At 36.0% G+C, this 17,341-nt stretch overlaps 2 protein-coding genes across 3 annotated transcripts; both read right to left on the bottom strand.

Annotated features, from left to right (window-relative positions):
* Positions 1 to 7,320: 7,320 nt before the first annotated feature.
* On the bottom strand, positions 7,321 to 10,294 carry LOC128606219 (galectin-4-like). 2 transcript variants are annotated; one of them, XR_008385649.1, is made up of 9 exons: positions 10,132 to 10,294; positions 9,846 to 9,934; positions 9,457 to 9,655; positions 9,256 to 9,369; positions 8,988 to 9,083; positions 8,713 to 8,801; positions 8,444 to 8,615; positions 7,787 to 8,359; positions 7,321 to 7,568 (listed from the first exon to the last, which is right to left on the bottom strand). XR_008385649.1 is itself a non-coding variant. In XM_053622254.1 (8 exons), exons 1-8 carry the CDS (start codon positions 10,225 to 10,227, stop codon positions 8,201 to 8,203), a joined length of 1,014 nt encoding a protein of 337 aa, XP_053478229.1. In that variant the 5' UTR covers positions 10,228 to 10,294; the 3' UTR covers positions 7,321 to 8,200. The 2 variants fall into 2 exon arrangements, 1 of the variants encoding a protein (XP_053478229.1); XM_053622254.1 differs by having other exon boundaries at positions 7,321 to 8,359.
* Positions 10,295 to 11,092: 798 nt separating this feature from the next.
* LOC128606218 (galectin-4-like) lies at positions 11,093 to 11,821 on the bottom strand. Its single transcript, XM_053622252.1, has 2 exons — positions 11,577 to 11,821; positions 11,093 to 11,413 (listed from the first exon to the last, which is right to left on the bottom strand). Exons 1-2 carry the CDS (start codon positions 11,618 to 11,620, stop codon positions 11,194 to 11,196), a joined length of 264 nt encoding a protein of 87 aa, XP_053478227.1. The 5' UTR covers positions 11,621 to 11,821; the 3' UTR covers positions 11,093 to 11,193.
* Positions 11,822 to 17,341: the final 5,520 nt, after the last annotated feature.

The raw sequence follows: 17,341 nt of genomic DNA, 5'->3' as shown, positions 1-17,341 counted from the left end.
TGATCCATGTCTGGTTGTTAGTACACCAGTGGTTTCTGTCTTTTTCTGGACATTCTAAATTGTTGTATTGTCTATGCCCAATGCTTGTGCAAAGGCTTGGTTTTTATCCCATAGTCAGCTCTCTGGTCTTCATGTTGGTGTATTCTTTAAAAAAGAAAAAAAAAAGAAAATTAAATGTAGTCTTCACAGGTGCAACCCAGGGCTCAAACCAAGAGAAGGCATTCAAAGCTATTAATTCTTTGAACAATCAATTTAACAGGCCACACCTGGGCAGCAAGAAACACCTACCAGTTGTATGTTCCAATATTTTTGATCACTTGAAAAAATGGGTCAGTTCAAACAAAAGCTGCCATGTTTTAAGTTGTTTAACAAATCTAGATGTAAATATGAGTAATTGAAAGCTGAAATTCTGAAATCGCAAACACAAATGTCTTCAATGTATAGCGAAAACAATAGAATTAGCCTTACTGTTCCAATACTTTCAGAGGGGACTGTATATTAGGCATCAAGTGAACAGTCAGTTCTCAAACCTGATGTGTTGGAAGCAGGAGAAATGGGCAAGCGTAAGGATCTGAGTTACTTTGACCTGGGCCAAATTGTGATGGCTAGACAACTGGGTCAGAGCATCTCCAAAATGGCAGGTCTTTTCGGGTGTTCCCGTTATGCAGTGGTTAGTACCTACCAAAAATGGTACAAGAAAAGACAACCAATAAACCGGCGACAGGGTCGTGGCCGCCCAAGGCTGACTGATGCATGTGGGGAGCGAAGGCTAGCCTGTCTGATCCTCACAAATTGCTGAAAAATTTTATGCTGGCTATAATAGAACAGTGTCAAAACCAGCGTGATGCTCTGGGCATTGCTCTGCTGGGAAACCTTGAGTCTTGGCATTCATGTGGATGTTAATTTGACACATACCACCTACCTCTTTCAGCAGAATAACACACCCTGCCACACTGCAAAAATGTTTCAGGAATGGTTTGACGAACATGACAAAAGTTCAAGGTGTTGACTTGACCTCCAAATTACCCAGATCTCAATCCAATCAAGCATATGTGGGTTGTGCCAGACAAAGGCATGGATTTTTGGAGTCTATGCCTTGATGGATTAGAATTGTTTTGGTGGCACAGTAGGGACCTACACAATATTAGGCAGGTGGTTTTAATGTTATACAGCTATTTTTTGCATCAGCAAGAGAGGAACCTTGTAACAACACTACGAGTCACAGAATCTATAATTATGTATATGTATGTATAATCAACGTTAGTATTATTATTTTTTTAATTCACTCATCTCATGCAATCTCCTTATTATGAAATCTCATGAAGTTAAATGTTTGTTTAAAATATCGTATTTGAAGAGCAAAGGCCAATGACTTATGAGGTGGATAATGTCTAAAGAGAAGAAAACTGCTAGTGTAAAAGAGAGATATGAAAGGAAGACACTGTGTTTGGCTCGCAGTCATCTAAGATTGATTTGCATCTGAAATTTGCATCTGAAGAATCAAGTCTTTTGGGAAAATTGTCTCTCATGGGCTTTTGGATGTCAGCAAGCTTCTAAAAAGCAACTGTTTTGCTTAGGTAGAAAATGTATTGAACACGATGTTTTAGCTCAGGGGAGTATTAGTCTTGTCACACAGCAACCAAGGGTACAGAGAAAACTGGTGGCTTTCTCCTCATGAGAGTTTCAGGCTTCTTTCTTTTGGTCTTTATTTATCAAAGTTGCATAATGTCAAATCTGACAGTGAATCAAGCATGCACAGTTTTTAACTGACAGATTTATCATTCATCAGTGTCATCTTTGGCATTTCTGTATGATCAAACTCACACATCTGGCTAAAGTGTGTAAATTAAAGGGTAACGTTTTAACATCCTGTTAATGTTCGTACGGGATGTACCCGTGGCCTGCCGTTTTTACCTTGACTGAAGAGCACACTGTTGCTGAGGCACATGACTGTCTGATGATTTGTGTCTAACCAGTAAGAATTAAAACTATTGTCTGATATGTATACTCTCGCCTTTTTGAATAAACGGAGAGACTTTGCTGTCTGACCTTGTGTGTGTGTGTGTGTGTGTGTGTGTGTGTGTGTGTGTGTGTGTGTGTGTGTGTGTGTGTCTTATGGCAACTCTCCCAAGCGCTTGAAACAGGATATAGCTATGGCAGTGTGACGGCGTCTTTTATTCTCATCCTCATCAACTTCACGTTTGAAAGCCCACTGCTCCTTGCTCTATATTTTCTGGGTAATTTTTTTTTTTTAAATATGGTATGGTAGCTTTCATAGTCAATGGCATAGCTATTTGATTCAGCAAAGCCAAATGACAGACACCAGCTTAGTACTTGTTGAAGAATGGGACTGAAGAATGGGACTTCCTCTTACTTAATTTTTTCAAGAAAGAAGTACTTTTACTAGGACCACAGGAAACTAGAAGAATGCTCTCTGATTATGCAGTAACTCTGGAAGGGCTTTCAGTCGAATGATGTACAGCACTGAAAGACCTTGGTGTGGTTACTGACTCCAGTCTTGCATTTAAATACATATAGATAATACAGCTAGGATAGATTTTTCATCTCAGAAATATTGCTACAATAAATATATTGTCACCACAGGATGAAGAAAAACCAGCTCATGCTTTTGTTACCTCTAGCTTAGACTACTGTAAAGCCTTGCTCTCTGGATGATCCAGTTGATGCATTAATAAGTTTTAGTTAGTACAGAATATTGCAGCCATCTGAGTTCTTCCTAGAACCAGAAGATTTGATCATATCATCCGTATCTTATCCACACTGCACTGACTCACAGTAAAATTAAATATTGATTACAAAATACTACTAATGACCTATAAAGCACTGATTGGTCTTGTACCGCAGTACCTGGGTGAAATTTTGGCCTTTTTTGATCTGCCACACCTGCTTTGTTCAAAAGGTGCAGGCTCTTTATTAGTACCTAGAGTAACAGAGACCACAGCATGGGGCAGAAATTTTACAAAGTTATTTTACAAACTCTTACAAAGCCACAAAGTTATGGAACAGCCTTCCAATTAGTGTTTGGGACTTTAACTATTTGTTCAGACAAGCTTTTTGTTTTCAAGCTTTCCTCTTAGATAGGTGCAGATCTGGGGGTACATGGGAATAGAAAGTTCTGGTAAACTGGGATGTTTGGATGCTGGTTCTTTTCAACACAGTTAGCACTGTTTGACTTTACAGTGTACAGCTGTGGATGAGTAATGATTCATAATGCCACATTCTGGTGTCACACAGAAGAGGAGGGATTGCATTTTGAATTTGATCCCTCTCAAGGTCTCTTCCTCATGTTGTCTCAGGGAGGTTTTCCTTGCCACCATTGTCTTTGGCTTGCTCATCTGCATATCAGGATTTCTATAAGGCTGCTTTGTGACAATGTTCATTGTAAAAAGTACTATATAAATAAAATTTAATTGAATTGAACTTGAATAATGAATTGCATTATAATAAAATATTCATCCAATCACTTAAAGTTGGCTGTTAGAAACAGTTGACAGTGACAAACTTTGGAACTGGATTAATCTTGTAATTTAAAACACAAGTCAGTGAACTGTACATATGCACATCACTCCTGTACTGTAAAGTGCTTCACTGCAGACAAGGTGTACAGACATGCAGAGATCCCCAATGAAATTTCCCTGATCCCCAAACCCCACTGTCCCATGAGAAGAAATGTAAGAGCTGAGTTATTACTTTGCTATTCAAATATGTTCTTTCATAGAGTTTCTCAGAGTACACCAAGCCACATAACTCTCCATGACAGCCAGGAGCATAAAGTTGATGGGCGTAAAAACACTTGACAACAGCCATACTTACATAACCCATTGCGTTAAACATTATGTCTTTCTGTGTTTTAAGTTGTGCATGTTATATAGCAGTTACATCTTTTTGCATAGAGTGTTTTGCATACTATATATCAATCCCTAATATTGCATAAATGCAGGCCTTATAGTCCCAAGTTTGCACACAGAGTGACTGGGACTGTTGGTGACTGGGAAATTTTAACAATATTTAAAATTTTAACAATAGTTGTCTAAATACTATGCTTAAGTAAATGTGGACTGCAATCTCAAGACTAAATTGTAACAATTTGTATTATGCCTAGTTTAGACATGAAACTCTGACCACACACTGATTGGCTCTCTCGACGACCTGAAGCAGCCTATCAGCCATGCCTCTCCATCTATGTAGCCCCTTATTCTGACTAACTTGCCGGTTACAGCCTGTGCATGCTACGAAATTTCATATCCTATGCTGTCAAATGCTGACATTTGATCACAAATGCTTGTAACAAACGAGGGTAACATTGGTTAATGCCGACAAACACTAACAAATGCGGTGAACATTGGTAAATGCAGATAACGAGCTTAATGTGGGCAATACTAATAATCTCTGACAACCGCATTAACGGCTAGTAAATGCTGCTTATAACCACTAAACGCCTATAACACCTGGCAAATAGTGATTCTTGCTGGCAAAAGCTCATAATGGCTGACAAACCCTGTCAAGGCTGACATAAATCTGGTTGGTAAATCCTCAAAAATGCTGAAAATATAACTGATCACAGCTAGCAAATTCTTATAATGGCTTACAACACTAATAATGGCCGATAAACACTGGTAATTGCTGATAAATGCTAATACACATGCCAGTAAAAGACACAGTCGTCCTTGAAAGTTTGTGAACCCTTTAGAATGTTATTTATTTTTGCATAAATATGTCCTAAAACATCATCAGATTTTCACACAAGTCCTAAAAGTAGACAAAGAGAACCCAATTAAACAAATGAGGCAAAACTATGTACAGTATTATACTTGGTCATTTACTTATTGAGGAAAATAATCCAATATTACATCCAATATGATCCAATATCTGTGAGTGGTAAAAGTATGTGAATAGAATTATTTGATCAACAAACAACGCCTCACTTTCTGCCCAATCATGTCTGCGATTTGCTTTGGGTGTCGTAATGTTCGAACCCCAGTCACACATTTCTCTCTTTCTTTCTTTTACAAGTATAGTATAATACATTTTTGGCGATGAGGATGGGATACACTATGGTGCTACCGAGTACGATCATGATGCTAACCTACAGAGGGAACTGCATGCGCTGAATGATGTGGGACTCAAACTGAACATGTAAAAGTGTAAGTTCAACCAGACCTCTCTGCGTTTCAAGGTTCACACCATATCCAAAGACCAAGATCGGGTCAGTGCAGTGGTCAACGCACATGCCCCACATGACACATCCTCCCTGTGATCCTTCCCTGGGCCTTGAATCATGGTACAGTAAATTAATTCCTGACTTCTCTACTGTTGAATGTCCATAGTGTATGAATGGGTGTGAATGTGTATGTGAGCGTGCCCTGTGATAGATTGGCATGGTGTACCCCACCCCATGCTCCCTGGTATGGGCTCCAGGTTCCCTGTGACCCAGTAGGATAAGCAGTATAGAAAATAGATGGATGGATGGAGTTGTCATAGCTGAACTGACAGTATGCTTTGCTTAACATCAACCAACCATGAACATTAGTAACATTAACAACAAAAGCATTAACCAAATAACCAGAAAACTATATTCATCTTATAAAGATCTTTATCAACGTATTTGCAGTTGAGAACAGGCAAAAGTCAGAAGTGAGGCTGAATAGAAAGTTATATTATTTATACATGGAGAAAAGTTAAATTAATTCTCAACATTTGGTACTCAATTTAACCTTAGCTAATTTATGCGGATTTATTTTAGTCATCAATGGCAGAAACTTTAGGCTATGTGGGTACATGTTATTACTTTGTTAACATTATTTATGGTTAATCAAAGCTAAGTAAATGATTTGTTAATGTTAATTAATGCAGTAAATGATGTTAATTAAGGGAACTTAGTGTAAAGTGTTACCTCTATTTCTAATACACAGTTGAACGGTTATATGCAGAACACAACAATTCTGATTCTAACTAAAACTTTCAGGTGGAATTAAAAAAATATAAGCAAAATTAAATGCTAGTCCATACAATGATGCTAAATGACTATTACAAAACAAAAACCAGCACAGTTATGAAATCTTGTACTTCCATTATAATTACCGAATTAAAAATCTTCAGATGATGTGCTGATCATCTGATGGGATGGGCCTTTCCAGGATGAGGTCTGCATGCCTGTGATTTCATTATTTTCTATGATGAAGGAAAATTTGCTCCAGGTCTGGATAAAAAACAACAACAACAACAACAACACACACACACACACACATTTATATATATATATATATATATATATATATATATATATATATATATATATATATATATATATATATATAAAATCGGTAGTAAATATTGTCACAAACTTGCATTAAACACACACACAAAAAAAAAATTTAACTTGCCTCAATAAAACCAATGAAATTGATGGAAACATCTCCACAAATGCCAAGCTTAGAAATGTTCTCTAAAGAAATGCGATGTTTGAATGTGCAAAGTTCCAAGCCATTCACATAGACCTGTACAGACATGGAAATTTGGCGTTGGACTTATATTGTTCTTCAGATATATTTAACCTGTATTTGTGTGGCAGCCTGGGAAAACCTTTCACATCTACTATCTGCTATGTAAAGTTAGGTTGTCTTGAACTGAAATTGTTTTGCACATAGAGCACAACATATAAAGTTATAGTATTACTAAAGGGGGGGGGGGGGGGGGGGGGGGTTAAATTGCATTTAAATTAAGAATTTACAGATTTCATTCCATTTTAAATGAAAAGAACACCACATTGTCTAAAAGCAATAGCTATTTATTTATTTATTTATTTATTTATTTACCTTAAATTCAGTATGTAAAAAATTAAATAAACATGTTACAATAATTACATTTAAAACTGTTTTAATCTTAATGCGAGCCCTTATTCATAGTCTACAAACAGACAGGCTACTCAGTAGTTCAACTCATCTGGTAGTCATTTCATGTTTAATAAATATATTATAAATATAAATGAACTTATATATATATATATATATATATATATATATATATATATATATATATATATATATATATATAACTTTTTTGGAGTGTGTTGCAGTCATCAGATTGTAAATGATTGTATATTTTCAAAAATTAATTAAATTCTCAAAGAAAACATGTGTTAATAATGTGTAAGAATGTGTTAATAATGTGCTTTCAATATAGAAACTATTTCTATATTGATTTGGTGAAATACAATTGACTTTTTCTTTTTTTTTTTTTTTCTTTTTTTTTTTTGTCTGTTTGACATTATTCATCCATAGCAATATCTAATGGGTTTTCCCAGACTGCTACACATTTAATGAATGAGACATTAATTTAAGGTACACACCTCATAGCCCTCTGATTTAATGACGACAAACATATTAAAGGCTGCTCCCTTGGTGAAGGGTTTGTCAGAGGCAGATTCCTCAGTCTCCCATCTACCGTTTCTGAAGCTGTTTAGTGCCACATAATGGCCGAGTTGGGGGTTAATGTGAAAAGCGATGTCATCACCAACAGACTCACCTGTTTGGAAGTTTATTGTGAATCTGTAAAGTAAAAAGATTAGTAACAAAAGGAAAAAGTTCTAATATTTGATTCAAGTAAAGAGTGAAATTAACATTTTTTGAAAATCACTCATGATTCAATAATCAATAATGAAAAAGTATAAGTTCTTGATAATTGCTTCTTTTTATCCCTAACTAGGGTACTTTATAGATAAATAATTTTAACTTTTATGATATATTTTAGTTAAAAGAAGGCATACTCATTGGCATCTGCAGGAAGAGCCCCTTGGAACAAGACAGCCATATCTGGTCTTGCCTTTCCTGGGATCACTCCTACATAAGGAAGGGCCTAGGGCAGAATGAAGTGAAGAATCAAGTGGTGTGATAGAATAATCAGAGGGTAGGCTTACATTATTAAAATTCTAATTATTTCTTTGTAATTCAAATAGAAGTGTTCTAAATTTGTGGTATTCACATGTGCTATTTAACTTACAGGGTTGCTGACTGGATGTGAAACCTGTGATGGGATTGGTATAGGTCTCCAGCATGATCTTTCCATGCCTGTGATTTTAATATTTTCCATAACCATGGACGAGCTACTCCAGTTCTGATAGAACAATTACAAGATAAAATTTTTCCAGTCAAGATCTCCAATTGGACAATGAAATAATTTCTTAAATATAAATTAAACAGCAAATAAAGGAATTTGTATGACTTACATCAATAAAACCAATGAAATTGATGAAAACATCTCCACGAATGCCAAGTGAAGAAATGGTCTCTAAAGGAATGCAATGCTTGAATGTGCAATATTGCAGGCCATTCACATAGACCTGAAGAAAATTGGTTATTTTTTATTGTCTTTGATTTATTTATTTAATTATTTTATTATCTAGATATTGATTTAGGATACACACCTCATAACCCTCTAATTTGAGGACAACAAACATATTGAAGGCTGCTCCGTTGTCTGAAGCTAAATCTTCACCATTTCTGAGGCTGCTTAGCACCAGAAAACGGACAATTTGGGGATTGATGTTGAATGCGATATCATCAGAGGACTGACATGTTTGGAAATTTATTTCAAACCTAAAGAAAAGAAAATTGAACGGTGAAAGGTTGGGTCAAAACATATTTAAGCACATTCATATAATTCTTATAATTCCTTAGTTGGATGATGCCTTACTCATTGGAATCTGCAAGAATTGTCCCATAAAATAGTACAGCCATATCTGCTCTTATCCCACCTGGGATGGTGCCCACAAATGGAAGCGTCTGGGGAAAAAGAAAATTATGTACAGTTATGTAAACTTTAGATATTGGATAAAATAAATGCTTAGTTGCTTACAAGTTGGTTATTTATCATTTTAAAATCCATACTAATGGCATTTGTGTTGCATCACTAATGGGATTTAAAATGTTTGATTTAAACAAATCAAGAGCTGGTTTTGCTGAACTCACAAGCTTGTCTGTTGTGATGGGTAGAAGTGTCACAGAAGTGCTTCTCATTTCAGTGCTTTGCTTATTTTCCAGTGCCAAAGAAGATCTGCTCCAGTTCTGTGAGTAAAATGAAATTATTAAACATTTTCTTAAAGTAACTGATCTAATGATTAAATATATCGAATGAAACACTTCAAAATCACAAGAAGCACAAAATTAAATAATAATAATAATAATAATAATAATAATAATAATAGTAATTTCACTTAAAAAAAGTCATTCCACTTACTTCAACAAATCCAAAGTAGTTGATGATAACATCTCCACAAATACCAAGAGTAGAAACGTTCTCTAAAGGAATGCGGTGCTTGAATGTACAGTGTTGCAAGCCATTCACATAGACCTGTAGGAACATGGTATATTTTGGTGTTTGCCATTATCAGAATTTGTTTTTAGTGTACATGTCTGCTTACTGATTTAGGAAATATACCTCATATCCCTCTGAGTTGATGACAATGTTCATATTCAATGCTCCTTCCTTGGCAAAGGGCATGATGGAGGCATGTTCCTCAGTCTCCCAACTACCATTTCTAAAGCTGTTTAGGGCCACTAACTCTCCAATTCGGGGGTTGATGTGGAAAGCGATGTTCTCACCATCAGACTCACCCGTCTGGAAATTTATTTTAAACCTGAGAAGAAGAAAAAAGACAAACTTTCTCAAAACACATGCTCAATGGTGAATGCTTTTCAAGTTCAGTGCAGCAGCAAAACATGTCATGTTCCTGGTCACTGATTTTTATTGCTTATATCCCTCTCAGATGTAAACCTCCTAAATAATTTGTTCCAAGTTCAGCAATTGAAATAAAAATGAAATAGTACTCTTTGGCGTCTGCTGGAATATTCCCTTGAAAGATTACAGCCATATCTGTCTTTAATCCTCCTGTTATTGCACCAACATATGGAAGTTCCTGTGAAGAGCAAAATGTGAATAATAGAGCTTCTTAAAGGAAAAGAGTTCCAAACTGAAGCTCAAGATACAGTAAATAGTTTCCAAATCTCTGTTAGTGGTACTTTATCTTATAGTAAATACTTTTGTGAACGTAAAAAGGATTTAGGTACAAAAGGTTGTGGCAGTCATGTGTACTGCATTTCCAATATAACTCACAGGGCTGCTGATTGGATGTGAAATCTCTGATGGGACGTCTATCAGGCTCCCAGTAATCAGTGACATGTCTTGGATTTCATTACTTTCCACAACCATGGACGATTCGTTACAGTTCTGAAAGATAAATAAAAATATCAAATGGTGTCTATTGTTAAGTACCTCAACGCTGTCCAGTAATTCATTTCAATATGTTCCATCAGTAAAAACAGTAAAAACAGTTGCACTTACTTCACTTCCATGGTGAGTAATTTTGAAGTTCACTGCACTATCAAACAAAATGTCATGTTTGTGATAAATAACTTTTTTTCTCGTAATATCATATTTGATGTAACTTTCATGGGTATTTGTTCAGGTTGTAGCTAATACAAAAATGAATTCATACTTATTGGCATCTGCAGGAAGAGCCACTTGGAAGATTACAGCCTTGTCTGTTTTTAATCCTTCTGGGATTGTATCTACATGTGGACTTTCCTGTGAAGAGCAAAAATGTGCACAGGTCTCTTCCTTTTAGATAAAGTTGTACTAATTGAATTGAAAATATATGAATTTAAAATATCAGCTACTGGTACATTATCGCATACCAAATGCTTTATCAGAAAGGAAATAGCTACAATAAGTAGTGGCAGTAATGAGTGTGGCATTTCCACACTAACTCACAGGGCTTCTGATTGGATGAGAAATCTCTGATGGGACGTCCATCAGGCTCCCGGAAGTGATCGACATGTCTTGAATGTCATTCATTTTCACAGCCATGGAGGATTCACTCCAGTTCTGACAGACAGATCAAATAATTTCTATTGTCGTTTTTAAGACAAGTTGCCCAGGAATTCATTTCTCAATGTCTCATTAATACAACTTCTAAAAAAAATTGTTTTACTTACTTCAACAAATCCAAAGTAGTTGATGATAACATCTCCACAAATACCAAGAGTAGAAACGTTCTCTAAAGGAATGCGGTGTTTGAATGTACAGTGTTGCAAGCCATTCACATAGACCTGTAGGAACATGGTAAATTTTGGTGTTTGATCATTATAAGATTTTGTTTTTAGTGTACATGTCTGCTCACTGATTTAGGAAACATACCTCATATCCCTCTGAGTTGATGACAATGTTCATATTCAATGCTCCTTCCTTGGCAAAGGGTGTGATGGAGGCATGTTCCTCAGTCTCCCAACTACCATTTCTAAAGCTGTTTAGGGCCACTAACTCACCAATTCGGGGGTTGATGTGGAAAGCGATGTCATCACCATCAGAGTCACCCGTCTGGAAATTAATTGTAAACCTGAGAAGATGAATGTGAAAAATATTTGTCAAAACACATGCTCAATGGTGAACAAAATACCATGTTCTTGACCACTGACTTTTATTGCTTATATCCTCATGAATGTACTTCTCCAAAGTAATTTGTTTTAGGCATTGTAGTTAATATGAAAATGAAAGCATACACTTTGGCATCTGCAGGAAGAGCCACTTTGAGGAATACAGCCATATCTGTCCTTAAACCTTCTGGGATAGATCCTACATATGGGAGTTCCTATGAAAAGCAAAACTGTGCACTGTACAAACCATTCTTTGTTTTTTGGTAGTAATTGAAGAGAAAGATGTATAATCTTTAACCACTATTAGTGCTACATAATCATACTCACAGGGTTGATGACTGGATGTGAAATTTCTGATGGAATGTGCATCGGGTTCCCAGAAATGCTCAACTTTTCTGGAATTTCATTAATTTTCCTAGCCATGGAGGATGTGCTCCAATTCTAATGGGAAAACAAATTATGTTCTTTCCATTCTTCGGGTAGACAACCTATAACAGCCTACAACTAGACATGTCTATTCTTATTACCAATAACTGGATGCAACCAACAATCCCATGGGAACATTAGAAAACTAAGCCAGGTGTTAGTGTTAGTTTTATTACAACTTGGGAAAAGTAAGATGACTGCCAGGTGTCCCACCCTCTTGAATATATGCCATACTCTAGTGATGGAGGATTGTTACACTATTCAGAAAATGATTCTTCAATAAGAGTTTTACCTACTTCAACAAAACCAAAGTAGTTAATGGTAACATCTCCACGAATGCCAAGTGTGGAAACCTTCTCCAAAGGAATTCGGTGTTTGAATGTACAGTGTTGCACGCTGTTCATATAGACCTGTAGAAGCATGGTGAAATTTTTCATGAATGACTTAGGATTGTAAATGTTTCATTTTCTGCTTTGAATTTAAGAAACATACCTCATAGCCCTCTGAGTTGATAACAAAAAACAAATTAAAGGATGCTCCCTTGCTGAATGGATTGTCAGAGGCATATTCCTCAGTCTCCCAGCTGCCATTTATGAAGCTGTTCAGGGCCATAGATTTACCAATTCGAGGACTGATGTGAAAAGCAATGTCATCATAATCAGAGTCACCTGTCAGAAGATTTATCTCGAAGCTGTAAATAAAATGAAAGATCATAACAATATGTGGGTCAAGCACTGATTGGGTGTAAAACAATGAAGTCTTCAAAACTGAAATTAATTGTGATTTTTACATAGGTGTTGTACCTTGGATTTTTCCCTAATTAACCTTAAGTATAAAGTCAGGTGATACCTTTTGCCATGTTCAGAAACTGTCCCATGGAACAAAACAGCCATATCTGGTCTTATCTCTTCTTTAATGGTACCCATGTAGGGTAGTGCCTACAAAGAACAATATTATGGTGCATTTCTTTGCAGATGGTATTTCTATTTAAAAAGTTCCTGCAGATTTACTCACTGGCTGGATGACTGGATGTGAAACCTCTGACGGAACTGATAATTGTTTTGAGAACGAGCTCCTACATCCTGTGACATTTGATCGGTCCATACATAAAGGTGATCTACTCCAGTTCTGATGGGAATTAGCATATGGAACATGATCTTCAGTGAAACAGTTTGTTCAGAAACATTTTAATCTAACTGAACAGAAAAAAAAAACTGTAATATCAAGAAAGTCTTACATCAATGAAACCATAGATGGCGACTGAAATATCTCCAAAAATGGCAAGTGTAGAAATACTCTCTAAGGGAATGCGATGCTTAAATATACAAAGTTGCACACCATTCACATAGACCTGTGGAAGCATGGTAAATAACTTTATATGATTTGTTTAATCAACATATTCATCTACAAATTAGTTTAAGAAACACACCTCATAGCCCTCAGAACTGATGATGACAAACATATTGAAAGCCGCTCCCTTGGTAAAGAGTTTATCAGGTGCAGTTTCCTCCTTTTCCCAGCTTGCATTTCTGAAGCTGTTCAGGTAGACATGTTTCCCAATGCGGGGGTTGAAGTGAAAAGCGATGTCATCACTATCAGACTGCCCTGTTTGGAAATTTATTGCAAACCTACAAAGGGAAACATAGAAGACATATGTACTATGTATTGTTTTTTTTTTGTTTGTTTGTTTGTTTTTTTTTTTTTTTTTTTTTGTTTTTTTAACAAATCACATTGAATGCATGTTATGTCTGTGAAGACAGTTGGACAGCACATGTGAGGTGCACTGTAAATAGTGCATGAAAATTGATGACTTAGATTCCTGAACTTAATTTATTAAAGTATTTATTGAAGGTATTTATTTGTTGCATACATTTTGGCATGTGCAGGAAGAGTGCCTTGAAAGAATACAGCCGTATCTGGTCTTATCCCTCCTCTGATTGTACCCACATAGGGAAGTGCCTGTGAAGCAGAACAATATGCCAGACCAATTATCAATTATGTGGATAAGAATAAATGCACGAAGATGCAGACTGGCATATGCTTTTCAACTCACAGGAAGGATGACCGGATGTGAAACCTCTGAGAGGATGGGTAACAGGCTTGAGAATGAGCTTCCCATGCCTGTGATTTTTAAAAGGTCTGTAAAGTTAAAGGATTTGCTCCAGTTCTGGTAGGAAAATAGAATGAAAATTGATCTTTCACAAGCAGGTTAACAAGAAAAAAAATTTCATCCATTAAAAAATATTAACACGAAATGATACTTACATCAATGAATCCATAGATGGAGATGGTAACATCTCCATAAATGCTAATTGTTGAAATATTCTTTAGAGGAACGCGATGGTTAAACATACAGTGTTGCAAACCATTCACGTAAACCTGGGAATTCACAACAACATAATTTAAATATTTTTAACAATTTAATTATTTTTCAATTCTTTTTTTTATATGATTATAATATTTAAAGGTGTCGTGTGCAAATTAAGTGCAAATAAATAAATAAACAAACCTCATAGCCCTCTGAACTGATGACAACAAACATATAGAAGCCTGCTCCCTTGGTAAAGAGTTCATCAGAGACACATTCCTCCTTCTCCCAACTTCCATTTCTGAAGCTGTTCAGGTAGACATGTTTCCCAATGCGGGGGTTGAAGTGAAAAGCAATGTCATCACTATCAGACTCCCCTGTTTGGAAATTGATCTCAAACCTGTGAAAAAGAAATAATACAAAACTGTATACTTTTACTACTGCACCCCCCCCCCCCCCCCCCCATTTCCTTTAACAGTAAATCAATTACATACTCTTTAGGATGTGCAGGAAGAGCTCCTTGGAAAAATACAGCCATCTCCGGTTTTAACCTGTCCCCGATTGTACCCACATGGGGAAGTATCTAGGGAGAGCACAAACAACATGTACATTCTAGGTATTACACAAAATCCACAAACATTACCATGTACGTGGTTAAATATGAAGATGTGGTTGAATGTAAAGGTTAATGAAAAAAGCAAATGGCTTTAAAGAGAAAATGTGCAGGGCCAGTAATATTGACAGAATAACACAAAGTTAATTGGCTGTACACTGCAGATATCCTCATTTCCACACTGACATGGCTTCTATACTATAAACACTGTAAAATACAATACTCATGCTAAATAGTGAAATCTAGAATCGCATTAAAACAGTAAGCAAACACTTCTTCTTTAGTGGATCTGAAGACTTATGAGTCATTACTTAAATCATTTATTCATCTCCAGTATCTGCTTTATCCTGGTCAGCATTACAGTGGATCAGGCCCAAATACATGCATTCCACCATTCTGCTGTATTTTTAAGGGTGAGTAAACTACAAATTTCTCACAGGTTGTCTGAATAGATTTGTATGTATGACTAAAAGGTTTTAATGTTGTAGCATTCGGGGGTATGGGGGGTTAGCGGCAGGCTGGAGAGGGAGGGTGTTATGTAGACGTGAGCAAAAAGAAGCCAAGGGTGCTGAATGAGGTTCAGAAAAAATCGGGTGGGTTTTGGAGACGGAATATGATGGCTACAGATGTAAACTGCCCTTCAGTAGGCACAGCTGGGTGAAATAATCAGTTCTGTTTTGTAGAATCTGAATTAAGTAGGGTATAGATAGTGGGTGCACATTATTCACTGTATGTCAACCCACTTCACTGTAATTAAGCTACTTCACCTAACTGTTGACTAAATACAACTGAATTGTGTCTGCATGAAATAAGAACAAACAACTCATGACTACACAAATTAAATCTGACACTCTGGAACTTTGTCATCATAGACAGAGAGTAGAAATTAGCCAAAACAACGTCGTTGAGTTCTTTCTACTAAAATACAGTGTTACTAATATAGTTACTGAAATAGAAACACCATCTAATTCAAATCATTACAAAAATATCACTGCACTAACCTATCAGTGCACACAACACACATTTGACTAATGCAGACCACACCCGTAACTAAATGACATAAAGAGTGACTGTAAAAAGCCTGGAGAACTCAAAATTATTGTGCAGGAGTAGTTGACAGGTAACAAGGAGACAGAAACTTCATGTCATTTGTGTGAGAAAGAAAGAGAGAGTATTTATAGCAAGTAACTAGGAAGAAGGTAGAGCTTCAGGCATGGTCTTTCTGGCTAATGTCAGCTGTTTCAAAATTCCATTTTTAAGACAATGGGAGAAGTCTATTTGATTGGATATAACAATTTTACAATGTAGATATGTATGTATATACATACAATACATGCATACAAGGTTGCAAATTAGAGTGCACTCTTCTGCCTAATTGTGTCATCATAAAAATAGGGCTCTTATGCTTTTTCAAAGTTGTAACTTTGTGCATTAGGGGCAAATTAGCTGTATTCAGAAAGTTCATGTCCATTATGTGCTGTTTTACTCACAGGATGAATGACTTGATGTGACACCTCTGATGGGATTGGTAACATGTTCAACAATAAACTCTCTGTGCTTGTAATTGCTTGCTCTCTAAAGCTGGATCTTCTCCAGTTCTAATGGCAAAATGAAAATATAAAAAATACTCAGTAAACCAGTATAACGTTAACATTCCATTCACATCCGTATGCACAGAAGGCATTAAATGAAATAATAAAAAAAAAGTGTTTATTTTTTTTTACTTACTTCACACAAGCCAAAAAAATCAATGCTAACATCTCCGCAAATGCAAAGTGTAGTAACTTTCTCTAAAGGAATGCGGTGCTGGAACATGTAGCGTCTTAAGTCATTCACATAAACCTGGGAAGTAAAACTGTATGAATTTATGTTATATTTACAACAAATATCAGTGAGTTCATTCATAAAACACACCTCATAACCATCTGTCTTGGTGACAATGAACATATTGAAGGCTGCTCCCCTGGTGAAGGACTCATCGAGAACACATTCCTTCTCCTCCCAGTTTCCATTCTGGAAGCTGTTCAAATATACATATTGGCCAATCCAGGGATTGAAGTAAAAAGCAATGTCATCGTATTTATTCTGGCCCGTTTGGAAATTTATTGAAAACCTGTGGGAAAAAAAGAGCAAAGGTCATGCAAACCTAACAGAATAATATCGATATAGTATGGTGGTCTTCTTATTTTTACCATAAAGGCTAAAAAGAAAGACACTGTTTAAACATTTAGTAATTGTGGTACTTTAAAGAGAAATCATTTTTAAAAAATCATACTGATTGGCATTATCAGGAACAGTCCCTTGGACATAGAGAGCCATTCCTGGTTTTAATCCACCAGATATTATTGGTCCAACATAGGGAATAATCTGTAGCATAAAGAACAAGTTATTTATCTAAAATAAAATTCTAAAAACTGATTAAAAAATTATTTCACATACTGTAAAATAGTTTAAAAGCACATGAACATTCATTGTAAGATGGAAACAAGAATTGTTAAAACACTTATATGACATCTACATTCATTCAAACATTGCAAATACTGT

Source organism: Ictalurus furcatus, chromosome 4 (assembly GCF_023375685.1).
Source record: "Ictalurus furcatus strain D&B chromosome 4, Billie_1.0, whole genome shotgun sequence".
Taxonomy (NCBI): Eukaryota; Metazoa; Chordata; class Actinopteri; order Siluriformes; family Ictaluridae; genus Ictalurus; species Ictalurus furcatus.
Note: the sequence above shows the minus strand (reverse complement) of the source record. Positions and strands in the feature narration are given on the sequence as shown.

Excerpts from the sequence above, each read along its gene's own strand:
- LOC128606219 (XM_053622254.1), bottom strand. The coding sequence starts at position 10,227 with ATGGTTGTGGAAAGTAATGAAATCCAAGACATGTCACTGATTACTGGG. Across the intron at positions 9,935-10,131 it reads CACATCCAATCAGCAGCCCT|GAACTTCCATATGTTGGTGC; the intron begins GTGAGTTATATT and ends TGCTCTTCACAG. Across the intron at positions 8,360-8,443 it reads TCAAATTAGAGGGTTATGAG|GTCTATGTGAATGGCCTGCA; the intron begins GTGTGTATCCTA and ends AATTTTCTTCAG.
- LOC128606218 (XM_053622252.1), bottom strand. The coding sequence starts at position 11,620 with ATGGCTGTATTCCTCAAAGTGGCTCTTCCTGCAGATGCCAAAGT. Across the intron at positions 11,414-11,576 it reads CTTCCTGCAGATGCCAAAGT|GTTTACAATTAATTTCCAGA; the intron begins GTATGCTTTCAT and ends TCATCTTCTCAG.